Below are 23,311 nucleotides of genomic sequence, written 5' to 3'. Positions count from 1 at the left end.
AACAAGCAAGCTAGATCTTTAGGTCTCGTTGTGGTTGGCTGGGGCACTGAGTCAGCACTTTGCCAGGCACCCTGGGGTGCCGACATCACAGATGCACCACAACACCGGCTCCATTGTATTGTTTAAAAAGCTTTCTTTTTTTTTAAAAAAAAAAAATTTATTTATTTTTATTGCAAAGTCAGATAGAGAGGAGGAGAGACAGAGAAGGTCTGTGTCCAATGACTCACTCCCCAAGTGACTGCAATAGAGCTGAACCAATCCGAAGCCAGAAGCCAGGAGCTCTTCCGGGTCTTCCACATGGGTGCAGGGTCCCAATGCATTGGGCCATCTTCGACTGCTTTCCCAGGCCACAAGCAGGGAGCTAGATGGGAAGTGGGGGCACCAGGATTAGAACCGATGCCCTATGGGATCCTGGCACATCAAGGTGAGGACTTTAGTCAGGCCCTAGCGAGGCCCATTCTTAGCCATCCTCATTGATTCCTGGTGTTGTGTGTCAACAACTTGTTTCTTAACATTCATCAGATTTTGTAATTACATTATTTTTTATTTTTCAAATTTTGCAATTACATTGTAACTTCTGATATCTTTGAGTATGAAGCCCCATGAGACTAGAGACCTAGAGCCTTGCTTACTTTTGATTACGCAGAGATGGGCTGTTTAATACAGGGGCCACCTGCCACATGTGGCTATTGGCTGTGGAGCTCAGCTGTGACAACTTCATAGGGAGATGTGTAATTAATTATAAATTATATACAAGATTTTGAGGGCTTGGTCATGGAAAAGAATGTGTAAGACCCCTATATTTTGTAGTGTTTATTGATTATATGCTGAAATAGTCAATTCTCTGTATCCTAATTCTGTACCCCTTAGACACCAACACCTGTGAATGCACAAGTCCCTACATGCACAATCATGCAGGATTTGTATTTGTTTAGGACCTGTGCACATCCTTCTGTAAAAAACAAATAACTTGGGCCAGCGTGGTGGCCTAGTGGCCACCTTGAACATGCTGGGATCCCATAGGGGCACCGGTTCTAATCCCGGCAGCTCCATTTCCCATCCAGCTCCCTGCTTGTGGCCTGGGAAAGCAGTCGAGGACAGCCCAAAGCCTTGGAATCCTGCACTCATGTGGGAGATCTGGAGGAGGTTCCTGGCTCCTGACTTCGGATCGGCGCAGCACCGGCCTTTGCGGCTCACTTGGGGAGTGAATCATCGGACGGAAGTTCTTTCTCTCTGTCTCTCCTCCTCTCTGTATATCTGCTTTTCCAATAAAATAAATAAATAAAAAATCTTAAGAAAAAACCCAAATAACTTAATCCAGATCCCCCACACGGATGGCAGGAACCCACATGTTTGGGCATCACCGCCGACTCCCAGGGTTTGCCTCAGCAGGAAGAAAGAGCCGGCATAGATCCGCTATTTCCATGCCAGATGTGGGCACCTTATCCACCCGACACGCGCCCCTCTCTCAGACAGCACCAGTGCTCTGTAAGTGGCCGTTCCAGTGTATTGTTTAGGAAACAATGACGAGAAACAAGTTTGTACGAGTTCAGTTTATTGTCAGCTTCCCCCTCCATTTTCCAACAGGGATGAGCAGAAGCTGAGGGCTAGGGACAGGAGACATGGAGGGCTGACTGTATTTGGATACACTGAGTTAACCAGGAGAATTAATTCCACTTGGGTCTTTCCAAAGGTGGCTAGGCTGTGATTTTATTCTAAAATAGTTCTAGGCTTTGAGACACTGGGTGCTGCTCCAAAGCCTGTCACAGCACCATGGACCACTTTATTAAGTGAAATAACCAGGATGAAAAGATGGTCTCAGGTCTACACGAGGAAAACATACAGCATGACCCGAGCTGTCTGTCAGGGGTCTGTCGCGAATACCCAGCCTGGTCACTCAAACAAACGTCACAAGTCGAGAGAATGTATGCTTGTAATCAGACATTTATTCAGGCGAGCACACACCAAATAGGATGAGGGAAGCCACCGAGAGTGCCTCTTAGCTTATCTGTCGTGGAAGCCTGCTGGGCGTTGGCTCCGGTCTGGTGGGAGCCTGCTAGCTTCTGTGAAAGCCCAAGAGGTTGCCTCTGGTCTGGTGGGAGCCGGTTGGCTTCGGGTGGAAGCCCAAGGGGGTTTGGCTCCGGTTTAGTGGGAGCCTGCTGGCTTCAGGTGACTGAGACCAAGGGATGGGTTTATATACAATTCAGGGGGTCAAGCCATTAGTTGTTCACAATGTTTTTGGTTGGTTATTACTTGTTTACAAAGTATTTCCACTGGTTACTTTCATTTTCACAAACATGTTTACTTATTTCTAATTGGTTATAACTTATCTATTGGTAACACTCTGCTTTTTCTTAATTCTGCAAAACATGTTTTTTACATATTTGTCAAAACATATTTTTCTTCTTTTATCGTTTTTACCAGAACTTGTTTTTTTTTTTAACATGTTTGCTTGCATTAGAGCTTCCTGACAGGAGTGATATGAGAGGTGACTCCACTTTACCAGTAGTCTAGGAAGATGGAGTCACTTCTGTTCAAAAGTACCAACATGCATACTATATCCCTTATTAAGTCACAGCATAGTTTACATAAAAGGTCTATTATTGTAGCTATTTCTAGATCATCAGTCTCAGATAAAAGTGTAGTAATATTAAGAATACAATTAAGATTATTGATAGTATTACTATCCATATTTCCCACGGATTCATTTTTATCTATACCCATTCAAGTATGTATTGATGGAGCAGTGTAGATGTAGGTGGGAGTAAATAAACACTTATAATCAGACTGTTCCTATCAGGGTCTGACTTGTGGTTTCCTCGGGTCAGCCCTACACCACCGCGGCATCAATTTGCACAGTAGATAGTTGGCCCCCTAGGTCTGGGATAAGTAGAGAAGAAACGTATCAGGGAAATGGCGCAATGAAAGCTGTTTGGTTTGTCTCTGGCTTCATTATTTGTATCCAAAGGGAAGAAGTAGCGGGAACGTCCGACAGAAGTCTCGAACTCGGGTCACCGGCTTCCTCCAGTCGACGTCACTGGAGCGCGACGGCGTCGTCCGGCTGGCAGCGGCGCTCGGAGGGTCCCGTGGGGTCGGGGCCGACAGAAGGTCTAGCAGTTAGCGAATCTCTCGAAAGCCCAGCTTTCCATAGCGCACCCCCCGCCCGCCCGCCGAGCTGCTTCGCCATCGGCCCACCTAGGAACCCGGGTCCCCATCGCGCCGTCCGGAGCCCCGACCCAGTGAGGCTGCGCAGAGGGCGCGCACATCCTCGCGGGAGCGCCGGCCATTGGCTGTGACGCCACTTCCGGCGTGAGCGGCGAAAGCCGGGAGGGCGAGGGAGAGTGCCAGCAGGCATCAGGCAGGCAGGCAGGCAGCAGGCGGGCAGGCGGACGGACCGCACGGACGGAGGGAGCGAGCGAGCGAGCGAGCAGGGAGGGAGCCAGAGAAGCCGGCCGGGTGCTCGCGGGCAGCCGAGATTCCTCAGGTCCCTCTGGCCCCTCCCCGGAGCCCACAGCGCCTCTGGTCTCCAGCGGAGCGGACACGGCCCGGCCCGGCCATGGCCTCGTTGCTGAAGGTGGATCAGGAAGTGAAGCTCAAGGTAGCGGACCGGTCCGGGTCTCCTTTACCCCTTGCTTATCTCCACCACTCCTGCCGTCGGTCGCCTCCGGACCCCCGCATGGTGCCTTTTGTCTCCCTGGGGACACCAGCTCGGAGCTTCCGCTCGGCTCAGCCCAGCCCCCCCACGACTCTCGGAGACGGCTTTGCGGGGAGGGGGGGAAGCTAGCATGGGGGTGGCGATGGGGGGGCTTCTGGTACCCGCGTCTGGTGATGGAGACCTCTGAGGGCATGTGTTGGACTCGGTGCTTGAGGCCAGTGACAGCTGGAAGTCCGCGAGCCCCCCGGGTGCTTACCCCCATCATGCCCTTGGCGGCTGGCCGGCTTGCTGGCTTGCCCTGTCAGGCCCCAGGTGCGAGTAGGGACAGGCACGTTTGTGAGCTCACACCCCCATCTCCTCTTGGGGCCTTGTCAGGGCCAGATAACCCTCAGACGAGGTGAGGCAGGGGAGAGGAAGGGGTGCTGGCTTCCAGCCCCACCTGCCTCTCCTGAGATGGAGAAATGGATCCTCAAAAAAATTAAGTATTTGCAGTCTGGGGGCCTCTCAGCTTCTCACTACAATTGCCAGGTGAGGGTTGGACAGCTGGATTTGGGATTTCTCCCTCCTCCTGACCATACTAGCCCCTGGGGCCAGGTACTGCATTTCTTTTCTGAACTTGCTATCTTTGTTCATTTTAGGTTGATTCTTTCAGGGAGCGGATCACAAGTGAGGTGAGTATGGATAAGTTTGTTGGGACATTTTCCCAATGAGGAGATGGCTCTACAGAGAGAGAAAGAGGCCGTCCTACAGTTGTTAATTCAGTCGCACTTTCCTTTATTTAGGCAGAAGACTTGGTGGCAAATTTTTTCCCGAAGAAGTTATTAGAACTTGATAGTTTTTTGAAGGTGAGAGACCCTTTGCTTCAGTTCCCGCAGTGGTGTTTGGTGCTGAACGATCTGCGTGGCGATTCCATTTTGTGCTGTAAAGCTCTCTCGAGTCCGAACCGTTCCAATGGAATAGAAGCTTTGTTCAGCTTGAGGAGAGCAGGGCTTTGAGGGTGGACCTTTCTCTTTCAGGAGCCGATCCTGAACATCCATGACCTGACGCAGATCCACTCAGACATGAATCTCCCAGTGCCCGATCCCATTCTTCTCACCAATAGCCACGATGGACTGGATGGTGTAAGTGTCTGCCGTTGGGCTTTGGGTTCCGTAGCAGTCGGTTCTCTGTCCTCCAGTGCCTGGTCAGCTTGGCATCCAGGAGCTAGGACTGGAGTGATGACTGCTGTGTGCTGCTCTTCGACCCCGGTTCTGGCTTATAAAACAGGAAGTGAGTGTGCTAATACAAGTGTCAGTGACAGGGGATTTCAGTGGGATTAACGTAGCTACAGGTCTGCTTGGGTTACTGGCTTTACTCAGGGCTCTGGGTGAGACTCCCTGCCCTCGGTTCCCATACCCACGTGTCGCGGGGTGACAGTCTCCTCTGCGCATCCACAGCACCTGGTCCTTATCTATGCCCTGTCCACACCCTGACAGAACCCGGCTGCGGTAGGGTTGCTGTTTGTGTTACTGCCACTCATTAGTAGGACTAGCACATCCGCAGGGTGGGAATTGCCAGAGCTCTGTATCCTCAGCCCCTGGCATTGTGTCTGGGACACAGTGAGTGCTGGATACTGCCAGTCATTTGACTGGCGAGTCTCTGTGGAACTAGTAGATCTGTACGTGTTCACCTGATGGTCCTCACCCTGCCTTGATGGGGGCCTCTTCCCATTCTTTTTTGTGTGTCTCTCCCCTTTCCCCAAGTTATATGCAAGATTGTTTCCTGGTGGCAAGAACATTCCTGCAAGCTTTGTATGTACTTGGGAAGTTGTGCAGGAATGAGTAAGAGCACAGGGGCAGAAAGGGTTTGCATTTCCTTGAAGTGCATCTTGTGACAAGACTGTGGGTGTGGCAGGAAGGCTAACTCCTGTCTCTTTGTGCCTTAGCCCACCTATAAGAAGCGAAGATTGGATGAGTGTGAAGAGGCCTTCCAAGGTAAGGCCAGGTCCATGCTCCCCAACATCACCCTGAGTCCCCGAGCTGCATCCTTGAAAAGTGGCTCTAAGCTCTAAGGGGTTCCCAAGGAGACAGAAGTGCCATGGGGTTAGGGGTAGAAATGAGAGGTAAGAAGCAAGATATGTTTGTATCCCTGAGAGTCAGCAACCCTGGGTCCTCCGGAGTTGGTCGTCATTGAGCACTTTCCACCCAGCTCTCATAAGCGGGTTTGACCTGCTGTGGGCTGCCATGGGAGAGTGGTTGGCACTCTGGACCTTATGTCTTGGTTCTGTGTTACACTCTGCCCCTGCAGTAGTGGTTGTTGACAAGTCTTTAAGCCATATATTTATTCTAATGTTCTCAGTCTTAAGATTTGGCAAACCTTGGGTGCTTCTCTATTGAACTATGCATCTCTTTTCAGTTTTTCTCAAGGTATATTTTTCACTTACTTGAAAGGCTGAGTTACAGAAAAAGAGGAGGATAGAATCTTCTAGCCACTGGTTCACTCCCCAAATGGCTGCCACAGCCAAAGAAGGGCCAGGCCTGGAACTTCTTCCCAGTCTCCCATGTGGGTACAGGGGCCCAGACATGTGGGTCATTCCCCACTGCCTTCCCAGGTGCATTAGCAGGGAGCTGGATTGCAAGTAGAATGGCTGGGACTTAAACTGGTGTCCATATGTGATGCTGGTATCACAGGAGGAGGAGTAAGCTGCTGCACCACCATGCTTGTGTCTTGGTAGGATTGTGACAAGTGCAAGGTGGAGGTCTCAGTAGCCCTGGGGAAGAAAAGTAGAGGATGTTTTTTGCTTTCCTCTTTCTTAATTCTTTGATCTTCCCCAACCCTACCAGGAACCAAGGTATTTGTGATGCCCAACGGGATGCTGAAAAGCAACCAGCAGCTGGTGGACATTATTGAGAAAGTGAAACCTGAGATCCGGCTGCTGATTGAGAAATGTAACACGGTGAGGCTGGAGCTAATGCCCTTTGGGCCAGCTCCTCCCTGTAGCCCATGGGCAGCAGCCCCGGCCCCTGGGGGTGAAGGATGGTGGTGTGGCTGGGAGCTGTCCTGCCTCCTGGGGTTCCCACCGCACGGTTGGGGACTTCGCGGCTTCTGCAGACTAGATCAGATGCCTCACGTGTGTGTTGTCCTCTCACCAGGTGAAAATGTGGGTACAGCTCTTGATTCCCAGGATAGAAGATGGGAACAACTTTGGGGTGTCCATTCAGGTAATGTACTTGCTGTATAAACCAAAAAGAAAGGTTTTGGGGGAGATTCCTTATCTCCCCCACCCTGATTTTCTTTTCCTTTCAGGGATGCTGGGGTGAGAAGGACGTGGCTTTGGATTGACCTCGGTTGGGGTTTTTGCCTGTTTTTCAGGAGGAAACAGTTGCAGAACTAAGAACTGTTGAGAGTGAAGCTGCATCTTATCTGGACCAGATTTCTAGGTAGGGCTGCCTGCACTTGGCCTGGGAGCTGGGCCTCGGCGACACGGTGCTGAGCACCACACAGGGCCTGCTGCAGCTCCCTGCTGTTCTCTCTCCTTTCAGATATTATATCACAAGAGCCAAATTGGTTTCTAAAATAGCTAAATATCCCCATGTGGTAAGTCAGGGTTTGGTGGCTGTGGGGGCCAGGGGTGCAGGCCAGGGAAGTGTGCTTGTTGCTGGGAGGAGTGTTTGTCCCACGGGCCTCGGGGGCAGCTTCATCCCAGGTCCCTCCTTGCAGGAGGACTACCGCCGCACGGTGACAGAGATTGACGAGAAAGAATACATCAGCCTCCGGCTCATCATATCAGAACTGAGGAATCAGTATGTGAGTGACCTGCCCCTGGAAAGTTGGGGTGGGAGTTGATGGTTAAATGAGTGGAAGAAAGTGGCTGGGCTGGGGTGTGTGTGCTGTGGTAGCGTGGCTGCAGCCTCTGCGTCAGGGTCAGAGAGGCTGAGGTAGGAATCAAGGCCCACCTATATGTGTGACCTTCACCTTGCTCAGACTGGTTTCAGTTTCTTCTGTTAAAGGAAGAGTTAGAGTTTTGTGCATCTGTGGCCCAAGAATGAGTTTTTGGAAATAAAATACATTAAAAGACTTAGTGGAATTTTTTGATATTGAAGGCTGAATGCATTATTAGTTGCTGTTAGATACCTGGGGCCTTGCACTTACCCAGTTATACTCAGTGTTGGGGTGTAAGTCTGATGGCAGGTTCTACATGAGTGGCATTAGGGTTACACGGACGATGACTCGAAGGTTGGGTCTGGTTTTCTTGGTGAGGGGTGCTCGAGCTGATGGCTGACTCGCTGTGTCTGCTCGCAGGTCACTCTTCATGACATGATCCTCAAAAACATCGAGAAGATCAAGCGGCCCCGGAGCAGCAATGCAGAGACACTGTACTGAGGCTGGGGCCGGGGCCAGGGGACTCTGTGAGTCTGGCTCAAGACCGACATTGCCTTGGTTTGTTACCTGACTATCGTGATGGGGAAACTGGCTGGAAATAGTAATTGCACCTCTCAGTTTTTAGTTAGAGTCGAATGAAACTCCCATCTAGTTCTGTGATGTGTTTACCTCTTTTGTCAGGCCTCAGGAACTCTTCTCTTTCCTGCCCTAAGCCCCCACCCCAGCCTGTCCTCTGGTTTCTGGAGATTGCAGGTTTGCGTGTGCAGGATGTTGGCACAGGAAAGCTTGTGTTCTCTCTCTCCCTCCTGTGTCTTGGGCTTTGTTTTCTTCCTTTGATGCTTAGTTAGAAGCTAAGGGAATGATAGGGAAAATGCTAGGTATTTTTTAGGAACTAGGGTGGCAGGGGGGCCAGCTCCTCTCTCCTGACAGAAACTTCTGTGGGACATTGAGTCCTCCCTGTCCCACCTGACTGATGATTTCAGGTGTCCCATCTGTACACGACCCACGACAGGAAGCACTGTGGGCCTCCGCCTGCGTCCTATCTCCTGCAGGTGTTTTCACAGTGGGGGTTCTCATGTACACATGTTCAGACGTGCACACACTTGCCCTTCTGCCCTTCTCCTTACACTTCCTGCTCCAAGATCCCGTCACACATACACCTTTTAGGAGTTGTCTTAGTCGTCCTTCATCCAGGCAAAAGTCCTAGGCCTTCCCGCCCTCTGCTCGGGAGAACCAAGAGGTGGGAGGCAGAGATTGGGGAAGCTTCTTCTTGTCCTGGGCACTTTTGCCAAGTCCGCTCCGTGGACTCCCACTTGCCGTCCTGCAGGCCAGTTATAAACGGGGTGAGGGCGTCTGCAGGCATCACGCCCGGACGCTGCTGCTCCTGTGGGCCCCTGCCTTTGGAAAAGACCTTTGTTATTTATGGTTCTGTGCTTCTGGGGATAGCAGGCCTCTGTGTGTGTGTGTGTGCACATGTAAGTACACACACTGTGCACCCGTCAGAATACACCAGGCAAGTCCCCGCTGTTCCTCTCTGGACTCTGCTGGAGACAAATTCACTGTTACAGTTTCGGTGTTGACCCTCCTCTGCCCCCAGCTTTGGGAGAGTTCCTAGCTGCAGTCAGCCTGCCTGCCACTCTCTGTGTCCGGCCTTTCCTCCTCCTCGCCTCTGTCTTCCAACTCCCAGTCTTCGCTCCCAGTGTTGTATAGGACAGGAGGCCGGATGCTCTCCCCATGAATAGTTCTCCGTAACAAACCGATCGCATTGGAGGTGGGTGGTGGCCCTTCTTGCCTTCCAGCTTCTCTTCCCGCTCAATCCCTCCCCCTCCTCCCAGGCGTTCCTCAGCCTCCCTGTTTGTTGGATTGTTCTACCCTGCCTCACCTACCACCCTTGGATTGTAATGTAAAATTCTTTTACCATGTCAAGAAATTATTAAAAATACAGGTACTTTGACCTCTTTCTAAAGCCGCAGACCTGGGTGCCATGTTCTCGTGCCCAGACACACCCGTGTTCCTGTATTGTATGTGCCCACAAATGCCCGCTCCCACTTCTCCAGGCACCCTTTTGCATGGGTTTCCTGCCTCTCGAGCGGCCATTTGTTTCTGGGATGGGGTGGGGGGGAAGATGGAGGCTCCTGCCAGCCAAGAGGCAAGGGTGGGTCCTTCATCTGTGTTCAGTTTGAATTATGTGGAAGATGTGTTTCCCAAACTCAAGCTGCCTCTGTCCCCGGTGCTGTGTCCTGGACTTCTGCTTCCTTGGTAATATCCACGAGCTGCCACTAGAGGTTGCTGTCAGCTTGCATCTGGGCACTGACCTGGTTCAAGGCACACACACCCCTCTTCAGTAGTTTCTTTTGCCTTATGGTAACACTTTTCCTCTGAGCAGGGTTAATTTCTTGAGGAGACTGCAAGCTTTGGATTTTAGAATTAACAAGGGAAACTGCCTAGCACCCGCAGCCTCCAAAATAAATGCTCCTCAATTTCTGTCTTGCAAGAGCCTCCTGGTTTTCAGTGAGCCCACAGACCTTTAAGGTCTTGAGCAGTGAAGGTGGAAATGGCAGCTTTGGAAGCCAGTGCTGTGCAGTGGGCTGCCATGTGCGGGAGGTGCATGACCCCAGTGGCTCTTCAGTCCGAAAGGGCATTCTCTGTAGGTGAGGGTTGGAGACCAAGGGCATGGCCTCCTCCGAGGGCATGCTCATCTGACTGCCTCTCCTTCTCTCATGGACTAGGATGGAAGGGCCAGACTGCAAATGAGGGCCTCGGGTAGGGAGATGGATGGTTTAGTGTCTGTAGCCTAGGGCGTGTTGGGCATCTGAAGTTTGCAGCCTTCCTCAGACTCGTTCTGGGCAGAAGGTGGAGGTCAGTGCCAATCCTGATGGCCCACCTGTTCCCAGCGGTAAACCCACTGCCACAAGAACAAGGAAGAGGCTCCATGTGGGAAAGAGGTGCCTTGAGCCAAACCACAGGGCTGGAAATAGGAACAGAATTACATGAATCAAGGTCACAAATTTCCCATCCAGCCCACGGGGTGGAGTCTTGTCCATTCCTAGCTATCCTAGCAAATATAAACCCTGAGTTGATGTCAGTGCCTGCATGGAGCTGCTCCCAGCACTCAATGAGCTTGGCTCACGACCTCTGCCATGAGTGTCAAGGTGCTCCTGGGGCTCCTGGCACTGTCCCTTGTCACCATCTTTGCCCTTGCTTACGTCCTGCTGACCAGCCAAGGTGCTTCCAGCCAGCCTCCTCGCTGCCCCCTGGGGGCTCCCAGTGCCCAGACCTGGCCACACCCCGACCGGAGCCAGCTCTTCGCAGACCTGAGCCCAGATGAGCTGACAGCTGTCATGAGCTTTCTGAGGCAGCAGCTGGGGCCAGGGCTGGTGGACGCAGCCCAGGCCCAGCCCTCAGACAACTGTGTGTTCTCGGTGGAGTTGCAGCTGCCCCGCAAGGCTGTGGCCCTGGCCCACCTGGACAGAGGGGGCCCCCCACCGGCCCGTGAGGCGCTGGCCATCGTCTTCTTTGGTGCCCAGGCCCAGCCCAACGTGAGTGAGCTGGTGGTGGGGCCGCTGCCCCGGCCCAGCTATGTGCGGGATGTGACAGTGGAGCGGCACGGGGGCCCCCTGCCTTACCACCGGCGCCCCATGCTGAGAACTGAGTCTGCTCAGATGTGGAGGCATCTGAAAGAGGTGGAGTTTGTCAAGGCCCCCACCTTCCTCGCTTCCATCTTCAACTACAATGGGTCCACTTTGGCACCTCTCCATGCTACTCCCAGTGGTTTGCACTCGGACGGGGACCGAGCTACGTGGATAGCCCTCTACCATAACATCTCAGGTCTTGGGTTCTTCCTCCATCCTGTGGGGCTGGAGCTCCTGCTGGACCACAGAGCCCTGGACCCTGCCCACTGGTCTGTGCAGCAAGTCTTCTACCTCGGGCGTTACTATGCGGACCTGAGGCAGCTGGAATCGGAGTTTAAAGCTGGCCGGCTGGAAGTGATTAGAGTCCCTCTGCCCACACCAAACGGAGCTTCATCCCTGAGGTCCCGGGTGCCCTCGGGGCCTTTCCCTACACTTGGTCTGTCCCCCCAGGGTGCCCAGTACAGCATGCGAGGTAACCTGGTGGCATCCCCGCTCTGGACGCTTGCCTTTGGCCATGGGGTATTCAGTGGCATGCGGATGTTTGACGTCAGGTTCAGGGGTGAGCGAGTGGCCTATGAAGTGAGTGTCCAGGAGTGTCTGACTGTCTATGGTGCTGATTCACCCAAGACAATGGTGACCCGCTACTTGGATGGCACCTATGGCCTTGGCCGCAACAGCCGAGGCTTGGTGCGAGGAGTGGACTGCCCCTACCAAGCCTCGATGGTGGACATCCATGTACTTGCGGGTGCAGGGACAGTGCAGCTGCTCCCAGGGGCCGTGTGTGTCTTTGAGGAGGCTCAGACACTGCCCCTCCGGAGGCACCACAATTACCTCGAGAGTCACTTCTACGGTGGTTTGGCCGGCTCGGCTCTTGTGGTCAGGTCTGTGTCAACCGTGGGCAACTATGACTACATTTGGGACTTTGTGTTGTACCCAAACGGGGTGCTTGAGGGTCGGGTCCACGCCACGGGCTACATCAACACAGCCTTCCTGAGTGGAGGGGCGGAGAGCCTCCTCTTTGGGAACCGTGTGGGGGAGCGAGTGCTAGGGGCGGTGCACACGCATGCCTTCCACTTCAAGCTGGACCTGGATGTGGCAGGTGAGGAGTTTGGGGGCTGGTGCATGGGGGAAGAGGGGCGGGGGTCCTGTAAGCGAAGCCCAGGTCTCTTGGGAGAAGCCAGACTCTAGAGGCACATGCAGTTAGTGTGTTATTTAAGGGCCATTGGCCTGCAGGTGTCGGACAAGGGGTAAAGAGGGTTCTGTGCCCAGACTCACTCCTTAGCCCCTGGAGCTTGTTGCAGTTGAGAAACAAGTTGAAATGCAGTGGGCCGTGCCTGGTTGCATTGACTGATACCAGTGGTAGATGACTTGGCCCTGAGATTGGCTGGACCACTTTGTTCCCTCACTAACTCTGGGGGTAGGGAAATGGGGTGGTGGAGTTAGGTGGGTTGGGAACGGGCCTCAGCAGAGGCCAGAAGCAGGCTGTCCAGAGTTATCAGGGCAGAGCTGGACCTGGAGAATAGGAAATGGGACAAGGGCAGGTCTCAGCTGGGGCTGTGGGGCTGCTCCACTGTGCTTATGAGGAGGGGTGTCTTGTCTTGCCTGTCACCGTGGGCTCCAGAGTCAGCAGGTGCGCAACAGGCTTGCTGCCGGTGGGCAGAAGGGCTTCTCAGAGCTCCACACACCAAGAGGACTGGTCACCCCTGAACAGATCTGTCACATTCACGGGCCAGAAAGTTCGCAACCCACCTGGCTCAATGTTTTGCTGCTGACCTAGCTTAGAGCTGGGGGAGAAGTATGGCAGGGAGCCGTGTAACCGAGCATGTGTCTCGGGAAGTGGTTTCTGAGCCCCTTGCTTGTAAGGCCTGGCTTGTGCCCCTGTGAGGAGTTGCCCTGGCCTGGTTGGTGCTGTGGGGCCAGAGGCTGTCTGTTCCTTCCTGCTGCTGATGCACAGAGTCCTGTCTGCCCAGCAGAGGCGCTAGCAGCCTTCAGAGGGGTCACACTGGGAGCAGAAACAGAATCCGAGTGGAGTGGTGTAGGCTCTGAGTGCCAGGATCTGCATGACTGTCTGGAGGCATTAATGTGTATGCGCCCAGAGTAGTTGGAAAGCCAAGTGCCTGGGCTGGAGTGAGGAGAGGAGGGGTGCAGGGGACCATGTGGGAGGGGGTCGGACCTTGGCAACCAGATTTTCCAAAACAGGGATTGTGCCTTTTGTAGCTATAGGAGTGCTACCATCCACATGCGCATACATGGTAATGCAGCGTTAGGCTACAGTACTGAGGAGCTCATTGGGAGGGTCTGTGGGGTGGACCAGTGCTAACAGAACTTTCCACGAAGGCAGCATGTTCTGAATTTGTGCCATGTCCAACAGCTGCTTGCCATATTTGTCTAGTGAGCACTCACAGTGTTGCTGAGCAACTGGATGCCTAATCGCATGTGACGAGTGGTTCCTTTGTTGGATCGGACAGGTTAGAAGATGGGGTGGAGTGGGAGTAGGGATGAGCACATCTCTGGACCCTGTGGCTCCCAGCACGAGTGCTCCCTGCTGCCTGTGGCTGCCTGTTGCAGGGCTGGGCAGTGGGCAGGATGCGGGAGGCAACTGTGCCACCTCAGCTGGCGTGGAACTCCTCTCCCTTCCCTCACCCTGGCAGGGCTGAAAAACTGGGTGCTAGCAGAAGACGTGGTGTTTAAGCCCGTGGCAGCCCCCTGGAGCCCCGAGTACCAGCTGCAGCGCCCTCAGCTGACACGGCAGGTGCTGGCACAGGAGGACCTGGCGGCTTTTACCTGGGAAAGCCCCCTTCCTCGCTACCTGTACCTGGCTAGCAACCAGACCAATGCCTGGGGCCACCAGCGTGGGTACCGAATCCAGGTCCGCAGCCCCCTTGGCGTCCACCTGCCCCTGGAGAGCACCATGGAGCGGGCCCTCAGCTGGGGGAGGTGAGCAGGGCCCTGGACGGTGGGCAATGGGGAGGGAGGGACCAGTCCCTGACCCAGGCCTGGGAGATCCCCACCCACTGCATGGCTTCCCATTGCTCCCCCTGCCCAGCCCTCACAGCCAACTAGAGAGGAAACGGGGTGAGCGATGGTCTCACACACAGGCCAAGCCAAAGGACTCCTAGACCCAAGGAGGCCCCTGATTCTTGCCAACCAACACACTCTGGCCACAACCTCTCCTGGTCAGATACCAGCTTGCAGTGACCCGGAGGAAGGAGGAGGAGTCTTGGAGCAGCAGCATCTATTTTCAGAATGACATCTGGACGCCCACCATGGCCTTTGCCGACTTTATCAACAATGAGACCCTCTTAGGAGAGGTTGGTAGTTCTGGGATGGAGGAGAGGCTCCTATGGGTCTGGCATCTTGCTGCCCAGCCTGGGACCCTAGGTTCTCAGCTCTAGCTCCTCCCTCTTCTGGCAGGATCTGGTGGCTTGGGTGACAGCCAGTTTCCTGCACATTCCCCACGCGGAGGATATCCCCAACACGGTGACCGTGGGAAACGGGGCAGGCTTCTTCCTCCGACCCTACAACTTCTTCGATGAGGACCCCTCCATCTCCTCTCCCGGCAGCGTGTTCTTCGAGAAGGGCCAGGATGCTGGGCTTTGCCATGTCAACCTTGCAGCCTGCATACCCCACCTGGCAGCCTGCATTCCAGACCTACCCCCCTTTTCTTACCAAGGCTTCTAGTGGTGAGGGTGTTGGGGCAGGGATCTGGCACCTTCCTCTCCATTCTTACCTTCTGTTCCCTGAGTTTTAATTACACCTGCCACTCTTCTAGTGTGCCCTGGAAACAGCCCCTTGCACACCAAATGCCCACGAACCCGTATGTTCATTCCTACTTTCTGTTCGTGTTCCAAAGGAATACCTTAAATCAAACACAGTTTTTAAAAATTCAAGTATAAATACCCCCAAAGACTGGTACTCACGTTGCAGGGGGCATTTCTTCATGCGTGCACATTGGAAAGGAAGGGTGGCTAGAATTCTGGCCAGTTTATAATAAAAAGCATGAAAAGGATTTTACTTGAATGTTTTCTGCTTGACTCTGTCGAGTCTCCTGAGAATTCTGAGGACTCTGACCAAGAAAACTAGCAATGGAGACTAGAGGGCTGGGGAAGGGACCTGGTCAAGGAATGTTTGGGGTGGAAGCTGAAGGGGCTGAGGTGGGGGGCGTGGGGAGTGTCCTTGGAAGGAAAACAATAGTTCCCAGTGGCAGGAAAGAGAACAGCTGGCTCTCGGGGGTGGGAGCTTCAGCGGGGTGGGGGTGGAACGGGGTGGGGGACTCCCGGGGGACTGCTCCCTGTACCCAAGCTCATCTCCCCGCTCCAGCTGGCCAGCTTCTTCTTCCCCAAGCCCCAGCTTTCCCTAGCCCCAACCCTGACCCACAGAACAGAATATGAGTTGGAGCCTAGAGGATACAGCCATGTAAGGTCTGTGGAAATCACTGCAGCCCAGCTCAGACCCGCCCCCAGCCCCGGCCCGCCCCTCTCCTGGCTCCAGCCTCCCTGGGTCCATCCTAGGCAGCTGACTCCTGGGAAACGCAGCCAGAGTCCCGGAACCCCCAGTCCGGGAGCCAGGAGAGCCCCTCTTGCCAGACTCCGGTGACACCGTTCTAGCATCTCGAATCCTCTGTCCCTCTTCAGGGACCATGAACCAGAAGACCACCCTGGTGCTCCTTGCTTTGGCTGTCATCACCATCATTGCCTTGATTTGCGGCCTGCTGGTAGGCAGGGGTGCAAATGGGGATGACCCTAGCTCACCGCTCCACTGTCCCTTGGGGGCTCCCAGCACCCAGACCTGGCCACACCCCGACCGGAGCCAGCTCTTCGCAGACCTGAGCCCAGATGAGCTGACAGCTGTCATGAGCTTTCTGAGGCAGCAGCTGGGGCCAGGGCTGGTGGACGCAGCCCAGGCCCAGCCCTCAGACAACTGTGTGTTCTCGGTGGAGTTGCAGCTGCCCCGCAAGGCTGTGGCCCTGGCCCACCTGGACAGAGGGGGCCCCCCACCGGCCCGTGAGGCGCTGGCCATCGTCTTCTTTGGTGCCCAGGCCCAGCCCAACGTGAGTGAGCTGGTGGTGGGGCCGCTGCCCCAGCCCAGCTATGTGCGGGATGTGACAGTGGAGCGGCACGGGGGCCCCCTGCCTTACCACCGGCGCCCGGTGCTGGCCCGAGAGTACCTGGAGATAGACAACATGCTCTTCGACAGAGAGCTGCCCCGTGCTGCTGGCCTGCTGCACCACTGCTGCTTCTATACTTCTGGGGGACGAAACCTCATTTTGTTGACGGTGGCTCCTCGTGGGCTGCAATCTGGGGACCGGGCCACCTGGTTTGGCCTCTACTACAACATCTCAGGGGCTGGGTTTTACCTGAACCCCGTGGGGTTGGAGCTTCTGGTCAACCACAAGGCGCTGAACCCTGCCCACTGGCACATCCAGAAGGTATTCTATCAAGGCCGCTACTATGAGAGCCTGGCCCAGCTGGAGGAGCAGTTTGAGGCTGGCATGGTGAATGTGGTGCTGATCCCTAACAACGGCACAGGTGGGTTGTGGTCCCTGAAGCCTCAGGTGCCCCCAGGCCCGGCCCCGCCTCTGCAGTTCCACCCTCAGGGTCCTCGCTACAGCGTACAGGGGACTCGCGTGGCCTCTTCCCTATGGACTTTCTCCTTTGGCCTGGGAGCCTTCAGTGGTCCGAGGATTTTTGATGTCCGCTTCAAGGGAGAACGGCTGGCTTACGAGATCAGCCTCCAGGAGGCTGTGACCATCTACGGAGGGAATTCTGCAGCAGCGATGCTGACCCGCTACCTGGACGGCGGTTTTGGCATGGGCAAATATACCACTCCCCTGATCCGTGGGGTGGACTGCCCTTACCTGGCCACCTATGTGGACTGGCACTTCCTTCTGGAGTCTCAGACGCCCAAGACAGTACGCGATGCCTTCTGTGTGTTTGAACAGAATCAGGGCCTCCCCTTGAGACGGCATCACTCAGATGTCCATTCCCACTATTTTGGGGGCCTTGTGGACACGGTGCTGGTCTTTAGATCTGTGTCCACCTTAATCAACTATGACTATGTGTGGGACATGATGTTCCACCCCAATGGGGCCGTGGAGGTCAAGTTCCATGCCACCGGCTACATCAGCTCGTCCTTCCTCTTTGGTGCTTACCACGGGTTTGGGAACCGAGTTGGGCCACACACGCTGGGCACTGTCCACACCCACAGTGCCCACTACAAGGTGGATCTGGATGTAGCAGGTGAGTCCTCCTGGCAAAGGGGGCAGTGTGGGCCTGAAGGTTTTGCCTCCATTTGCTTTGGCTGCTCTGTGGGTTGCCCAGCAAAGGATGATATGCATTTTCTTGCTTTCTTGTTTGCTGGATGGGAGAATACTGGCTGCTGAATCTTATTTGAAGCTTAATGCATTAGCTGGCAACACATGACTTCCATCTACGTGACCAGCTTGGAGAATTCTGGGCTGTGGGAAGAGGCGGGGTCTAGGTCACTCACTAGGGTCTCCTATGCCTCGCACTTGCACCACTTCGTTTCGTCACTAAACAACTCTTGGCTGGCCTCTGGTGCCAAGGCACTAAGTGTCTGGGTTTTGCCAAGTCCCTGACACCTACAGGCCAATCATGAATCCCTTAGGTTCTCCCTGCTCCTCCCTGGTTTTCTGGGCACAGTTCACCTGAGTTTTAAAGCGCCATGGGGGCATGGAGTGGGATTGAGGGGAGGGCGTTCTAGATGTTCCTGGGATGGGCAGTCGCAGAGCCAAGGCTCTGCGATATCTTGGAGTTCTTGCTGCTTCTCACTTTGCTTCCCTGTGTGCAGAGTCCACCAGCAGGTTGTTTTCTGCGCCATGTCTCAGTTAGCTCAGAACCCTCGCCAGTTCCCATGGCCAGCCGCCTGCAGGTGCCAGCCCTCTCTTTGTGGCCTCCTTCCTTGCTGCTGCAGCTACAAGCGGGGTCCACTCTGCCCTCAGCTCTCACATTCCCCAGCCCCTGCAGCATTCCCATCACAGGCAGCCACAGGGGCCTTCCCTTCTTAGGCAGCTCCAACCTGCTCCCAGATCCTCTCTCCTGCTCTGGCATTCTCGCACCCCACCCTGCCTGCCTCTGGACACACAATCCACACCGTTCAGTCAGACTTCTGTATTCAGGCTTATGTTTCGCCTCTGCCCCAAACACTGTTCCATGCCTCCTCCTCCTCCTTCTTTTCCTTCTCCTTATTATTTTTTTCCCCAACCATTGATTTGAAAGGAGAGACAGACAAAAAGAAATTTCCTACCTTCTGGTTCAGTCTCCATATGCCTGTCTAGACCAGGCTAAAACATAGAGCTGGGATTTCAATCCAGGTCTCCCACATGGGTGGCAGGGACCCAAGTACTTGAGTCATCACCTGCTATCTCCCAGAGCGCACATGAGCAGAAAGCTGGAGCCAAAAAAAAAGCCAGGTTCCAGAAGCCAGGGACTATGATGTGCAATGTAGGCATCCCAGGAGCGGCTTAATTGCTGCTCCAAACACCCTCCCCCAGGCTTTCTCTTTTGAAGACAAAAAAAAAAAAAAAAAAAAAAAAAAAAAAGACTATTTATTTGAAAAGCAGAGTTACAGAGACAAAAATCCTCTATCTGCTGGTTCACCCTCACAAATAGCCACAAGAGCTGAGGCTAGGCTAGGCCAAAGCCAGGAGTCAGAAGCTTCTTCCAGATCTCTCAGATGGGTACAGGGGTCTAAACACTTAGGCCAACTTCTACTGCTTTTCAAGGCGCATTAGCAGGAAGCTAGATTGGAAGTGGAGCAGCTGGGATTCAAACCAGCACCTGTATGGGACTACAGGCACTACATGCAGAGGCTTAACCCACTATCCCAAAGTGCTGGCCCCCTTTTGGTGACATCTTTAAGATCAAAAAGTTGCCCAGGGGTCTGGCACAGTAGCCTAGCAGCTAAAGTCCTCACCTTCACACACCAGGATTCCATATGGGCACCAGTTCTAATGCTGGCCTATTTCCCATTCAACTCCCTGCTTGTCGCCTGGGAAAACAGTCGAGGATGGCCCAAAACCTTGGGACCCTGTACTATGTGGGAGACCTGGAAGAAGCTTATGGTTCTTGGCTTCAGATCAGCTTAGCTCTGGCTGTTGCGGCTGCTTAGGGAGTGAAATATCGAAGAGAAGATCTTCTCTGTCTCTCCTCCTGTCTGTATATCTGACTTTCCAATAAAAAAAGAAAATAAATAAATCTTTTTTTAATTGCCCAGGAAGGGGGCCCCTTTTCTTTTCCTTTTTTAGATTTTATTTATTTTTATTGGAAAATTAGATATGCAGAGAGGAGAGACAGAGAAGATGTTTCTGTTGATTTACTCCCCAAACAGCTGCAACAGCTGGAGCTGAGCTGATCCAAAGCCAGGAGCCTGGAGCTTCTTCTAGGTCTCCCACGTGGGTACAGGGTCCCAAGGCTTTGGGCCATCTTTGAGTGCTTTCCCAAGCAACAAGCAGGGAGCTGGATGGGAAATGGAGCTGCCAGGATTAGAACTGGTGCCCATATGGGATGCTGGCGCGTTAAAGGCGAGGACTTTAGCCGCTATGCTACTGCACTGGGCCGGGGCCCCTTTTCTTGCCTGTATTTGTATTCCTGTAACACTGACAATACCAAGGCCTTGCTGTGCTCCTGCGGCAGCACCAGAAGTGTGGGTGAGTTAGGGTGATGTGACACTCAGCTCGGTCCATAGAGACGTGCATAGTCCTCTCTGCTACAGAATGTCGAGAGGATGGATGAAGGCCATGTTAAATAAATGGTTTATCCACAGTGCAAAAGCTCAGGCTGAAGAAGGAAGGGTCCTGGGAGGGGGAAGCAGGGCCGCTCTCAGTCCCCCAGGGACACTCTGTGGACCCGTGGGGGTAACTCCACCCAGGACCACTGACTGACCAGCTTGCCCCTCTCCAGGGCTGAAGAACTACGTCTGGGCTGACGACATGGCCTTTGTGCCCTCGCCTGTGCCCTGGAACCCTGAGCACCAGATGCAGAAGTTGCAGGTGACGCGGAAACTGCTGGCCACAGAAGATCAGGCTGCCTTCCCGCTGGGTGGTGGCACCCCTCGTTATGTGTACCTGGCCAGCAACCACAGCAACAAGTGGGGCCACCCCCGGGGCTACCGCATCCAGATCCTCAGCTTTTCTGGAGAGCCGCTGCCCCGGGACAGCCTGTTGGAGAGAGCTTTCAGCTGGGGGAGGTGAGTGAATGGGGAGAAGGGAGAGATGGAGGGAAGCCCAAAAACAGACCCAACAGGGGGCAGGGCGGGGCCAGGTCTTTGGAGGGATTTTTTAATTCCTGATTGGTACAGAAGCACATTTCCTCTCAAAGGATTAAAGCCCGACATGAGAGCGTGCTTGTGTTGTTGAGGGAGAGTGTCACTTTGAAAATGGCGGAAGGCTGTGACCCATCAGAGTGTCCCCGAGGGCTGGGGTGAATGAGCGCAGGCACTTGAACTGGGTCTCCCTAGGTACCAGCTAGCTGTGACGCAGCAGAAGGACAAGGAACCCAGAAGCAGCAGCGTCTTCAATCAGAATGACCCTTGGACCCCCACAGTGGACTTCGCAAAATTCATCAACAATGAGACGATTGCTGGGGAGGTCAGCTGGTCATGGGAGCTGAGGGTGGGAAGATGGGATATACCGATGGGCCTCACCTCTGTTGGGTGGGCCGCAGGCACAGTTGAGGACTGTCAACAGACCTTGGGTCTTGGCCGGATCCCCAGCTTTGTGCACTGAGTACTTTCTGGGCCCTAGGCTGCAAGGAGGGCTGGATGTCCCAAGGGAAGGTCATGTTTCCTGTGTCTAAAACCCCTCCCACTCCTGGCTGAACAGTGCACTAAGAAAGAATTTCTCAGAATCAGCCAGTTTTGGCCTCTCAAGTCCTCCCCCACTCCCCCTCACCCTGGCTTCCTGAATTATGGTTTGGGAGATCTCAGAGTTAGGAGGCTCGAGATGAGGTGGCCCATGGGGGCCACCCTCTGGGCTAGGGGGGCACAAGAGGTGCTGTGATGGGAAGAGTCACAGGTGGAGGGTTAGGGTCAGCAGCAGGGAGGCATCTGCCGAGGGGAAATGGACTGTTTACATTCTGACTTCTGGGCAGGCTGAAAAGCGTTAAAAGGCCCTGGATCTGGAGCGTCGCCAGACCCCAGGATCCTCTTCCTCCTTTCCCCGCCAGGACTTGGTGGCCTGGGTGACCGCTGGCTTTCTGCACATCCCACATGCCGAGGACATTCCCAACACAGTGACCGTGGCCAATGGCGTGGGCTTCTTCCTCCGACCCTACAACTTCTTTGACGAGGACCCCTCCTTCTACTCGGCAGACTCGGTTTACTTCCAGGAGGACCAGGATGCTGAGGCCTGTGCCGTCAACCCCCTGGCCTGCCTGCCCCAGGTTGCGGCCTGTGCCCCCGAGCTCCCTGCCTTCACCCACGGGGGCTTCACTCACAACTAGGGGGCTTCTGGGAAATGCAGCTGGGCTGTGAGTGCCGAGGCAGCAGTGGAGGCTGGGCTGAGCCACCTGGCCCCATGTCCTCTGGCTGGCGGTCCCTGCCTGTCTCCCATGTCTCTCCCTGGTGTCTGCTCCCTGCCAGGGCCATGCAGAGCCCAGGACTCCTGGGGGCACCTGGGCCTTGCTGTGCCCACCGTGCTCAGTTCCCACCCTGGAGGGCAGGCAGGACCAACAGGAGCCTGCAGAGGCAGCCGCCAGCTTTTACACAGATGTTTCTCTTTCATTTTCTTCTGGATCTTTCTGATCTTTTGAAGCCAAGAACTGCAACAGGCATAGCTCCCTGGAGACTCCGGGGCTGTCCCTGCAATCCCACATTCTCTCCCCACCAAGTCCCTCCCTCCCTACTTCCTTTGTCTGCCCACCTCCCTTTCCTCCCATTGCTGCCTGCTGTTGCTGTTGGTTCAGGGGTTCCCTGCTAACCTCCTCCTTCCCCAACCCCACCTCTTGTGGAGCATCAGTCCCTGGTATTTCCCCAGCCCACATTTCTCCGTTTTGCTCTCCTCCCCTCTCCTGACCTATGGAAGTCTCAGAGACGCAATAGGACATCTGATGGAAAGCACAGTTCCTGCCTGTGCCCCTGCCCCCCCACTTGCACCTGTCTGCCTTGCATCAGCTGGAGGAAGATGGCCACGGGGCCAGTAGCTCCTGTTAGCATTCAGGGGTTTTTGTGGGTGAACAGGTGATGAAGAATGGTCTTTTGGTGCTGGTCTTGTGCAACCTGTGGCCACGGGGAGGGAGTTCAAGGGCACCAAAAGGACAGAAGCAGAGAAGTCCCAAGCACTCTAGCCCCACCCCTGCAACAGGGGCTGTCCAATCACAGACAGACATGCAAAAGAGCTTGGGACTCTGGTGGGAGGGGGACTGCTCTCCTTCCCGGAGTCTGGGTTGGGGATGCGTGTAGCGCAAGAGATCAGAAACAACCCAAGTGCCCTCGTCTAGGGCATTGCTAAAGTCAGTTCTCCTACAGACTAACCCTATGCAGCTAAAAGTCATTCTGTCCTTCCCCTACTAATACAGAATAATCGTCAAGTGAGAAGACAAGCAGCAGAAGGTGAGAAGTGTACTTCCCAACAAAAGTGGAGTGTACACAAATGTGTATTTGCTTCTGTGTGTACAGAAGTGACACCAATGAGCTCCGAGGAGGGAAGGGACTAACAGCTTGCACAGTCCTTTTACACTTGACCTTTGAGCCATGTGATTGTATTACTTGTGCAGAATAAATAATAAGTAGCCCAAACACAAGCTGACTTTTTAAAACTGACCTGTTTTCGGGAACAGGTGGGTAGAGGGAGAAGGGTAAAGTGCATTATGAATGATGGGGTCTGAGGATTCAGTTTTCTCATGTTCTTGAGTGTGGCCTCAGAACTCTTTTTTTTTTTTTTTTAAAGACTTATCATTGGGCCTGGCACAGTAGCCTAGTAGCTAAAGTGCTCACTTTACACTTGCCAGGATCCCATATGGGCACCAATACTAGTCTTGGCGGCCCCACTTCCCATCTAGCTCCCTGCATGTGGCCTGGGAAAACAGTAGAGGACAGCCCCAAACCTTGGGACCCTGCACCTGCGTTGGGAGACCTGAAGGAAGTTCCTGGCTCCTGGCTTCAGATCAGCTCAGCTTGAGCCATTGCAGCCACTGAGGGAGTTTAT

At 54.2% G+C, this 23,311-nt stretch overlaps 5 protein-coding genes across 11 annotated transcripts in view; 3 read left to right on the top strand and 2 right to left on the bottom strand.

Moving 5' to 3' along the window:
* Nucleotides 1-23,311, bottom strand: part of PTGES3L (prostaglandin E synthase 3 like) — a 128,840-nt gene that overhangs the window by 18,670 nt on the left and 86,859 nt on the right. The window lies entirely within an intron of this gene.
* On the top strand, nucleotides 3,109-8,171 carry PSME3 (proteasome activator subunit 3). 2 transcript variants are annotated; one of them, XM_004597346.3, is made up of 11 exons: nucleotides 3,109-3,598; nucleotides 4,294-4,326; nucleotides 4,438-4,500; nucleotides 4,672-4,776; nucleotides 5,580-5,628; nucleotides 6,478-6,590; nucleotides 6,787-6,855; nucleotides 7,007-7,074; nucleotides 7,177-7,231; nucleotides 7,355-7,441; nucleotides 7,937-8,171. In XM_004597346.3, the coding sequence occupies exons 1-11, from the start codon at nucleotides 3,557-3,559 to the stop codon at nucleotides 8,015-8,017; spliced, it is 765 nt and encodes a 254-aa protein (XP_004597403.1). In that variant the 5' UTR covers nucleotides 3,109-3,556; the 3' UTR covers nucleotides 8,018-8,171. The 2 variants fall into 2 exon arrangements, with proteins under 2 accessions (XP_004597403.1, XP_058531360.1); XM_058675377.1 differs by lacking the exon at nucleotides 3,109-3,598 and adding an exon at nucleotides 4,028-4,183.
* Nucleotides 9,305-23,311, bottom strand: part of AARSD1 (alanyl-tRNA synthetase domain containing 1) — a 91,578-nt gene continuing 77,571 nt past the window's right edge. The window contains exon 12 of the mRNA XM_058675374.1: nucleotides 9,305-9,318. The gene's annotated coding sequence lies outside the window, so the exon portion shown is untranslated. The remainder of the gene's footprint in view (nucleotides 9,319-23,311) is intronic.
* AOC2 (amine oxidase copper containing 2) lies at nucleotides 10,415-15,151 on the top strand. Its single transcript, XM_012930385.2, has 4 exons — nucleotides 10,415-12,247; nucleotides 13,800-14,085; nucleotides 14,330-14,459; nucleotides 14,563-15,151. Exons 1-4 carry the CDS (start codon nucleotides 10,657-10,659, stop codon nucleotides 14,827-14,829), a joined length of 2,274 nt encoding a protein of 757 aa, XP_012785839.2. The 5' UTR covers nucleotides 10,415-10,656; the 3' UTR covers nucleotides 14,830-15,151.
* On the top strand, nucleotides 15,649-21,755 carry LOC118759582 (membrane primary amine oxidase-like). 2 transcript variants are annotated; one of them, XM_058675367.1, is made up of 4 exons: nucleotides 15,649-16,676; nucleotides 20,070-20,355; nucleotides 20,626-20,755; nucleotides 21,333-21,755. In XM_058675367.1, exons 1-4 carry the CDS (start codon nucleotides 15,788-15,790, stop codon nucleotides 21,606-21,608), a joined length of 1,581 nt encoding a protein of 526 aa, XP_058531350.1. In that variant the 5' UTR covers nucleotides 15,649-15,787; the 3' UTR covers nucleotides 21,609-21,755. The 2 variants fall into 2 exon arrangements, with proteins under 2 accessions (XP_058531350.1, XP_058531348.1); XM_058675365.1 differs by having other exon boundaries at nucleotides 15,649-17,387.

Source organism: Ochotona princeps, chromosome 17, assembly GCF_030435755.1.
Source record: "Ochotona princeps isolate mOchPri1 chromosome 17, mOchPri1.hap1, whole genome shotgun sequence".
NCBI lineage: Eukaryota > Metazoa > Chordata > Mammalia > Lagomorpha > Ochotonidae > Ochotona > Ochotona princeps.
The sequence above is the reverse complement of the archived record's forward strand: the minus strand, read 5'-3'. Positions and strand labels throughout refer to the sequence as shown.

What these genes read in the sequence shown, in the direction of transcription:
- PSME3 (XM_058675377.1), top strand. Translation starts at nt 4,109, where the DNA reads ATGGAGAAATGGATCCTCAAAAAAATTAAGTATTTGCAGTCTGGGGGC. An exon ending in TGATTGAGAAATGTAACACG is followed by an intron (nt 6,591 to 6,786) that starts GTGAGGCTGGAG and finishes TCCTCTCACCAG; the next exon opens with GTGAAAATGTGGGTACAGCT. An exon ending in TATCTGGACCAGATTTCTAG is followed by an intron (nt 7,075 to 7,176) that starts GTAGGGCTGCCT and finishes CTCTCCTTTCAG; the next exon opens with ATATTATATCACAAGAGCCA.
- AOC2 (XM_012930385.2), top strand. Translation starts at nt 10,657, where the DNA reads ATGAGTGTCAAGGTGCTCCTGGGGCTCCTGGCACTGTCCCTTGTCACC. An exon ending in CGGGCCCTCAGCTGGGGGAG is followed by an intron (nt 14,086 to 14,329) that starts GTGAGCAGGGCC and finishes TCTCCTGGTCAG; the next exon opens with ATACCAGCTTGCAGTGACCC. An exon ending in ATGAGACCCTCTTAGGAGAG is followed by an intron (nt 14,460 to 14,562) that starts GTTGGTAGTTCT and finishes CTCTTCTGGCAG; the next exon opens with GATCTGGTGGCTTGGGTGAC.
- LOC118759582 (XM_058675365.1), top strand. Translation starts at nt 15,788, where the DNA reads ATGAACCAGAAGACCACCCTGGTGCTCCTTGCTTTGGCTGTCATCACC. An exon ending in GGTGGATCTGGATGTAGCAG is followed by an intron (nt 17,388 to 20,069) that starts GTGAGTCCTCCT and finishes GCCCCTCTCCAG; the next exon opens with GGCTGAAGAACTACGTCTGG. An exon ending in ATGAGACGATTGCTGGGGAG is followed by an intron (nt 20,756 to 21,332) that starts GTCAGCTGGTCA and finishes TTTCCCCGCCAG; the next exon opens with GACTTGGTGGCCTGGGTGAC.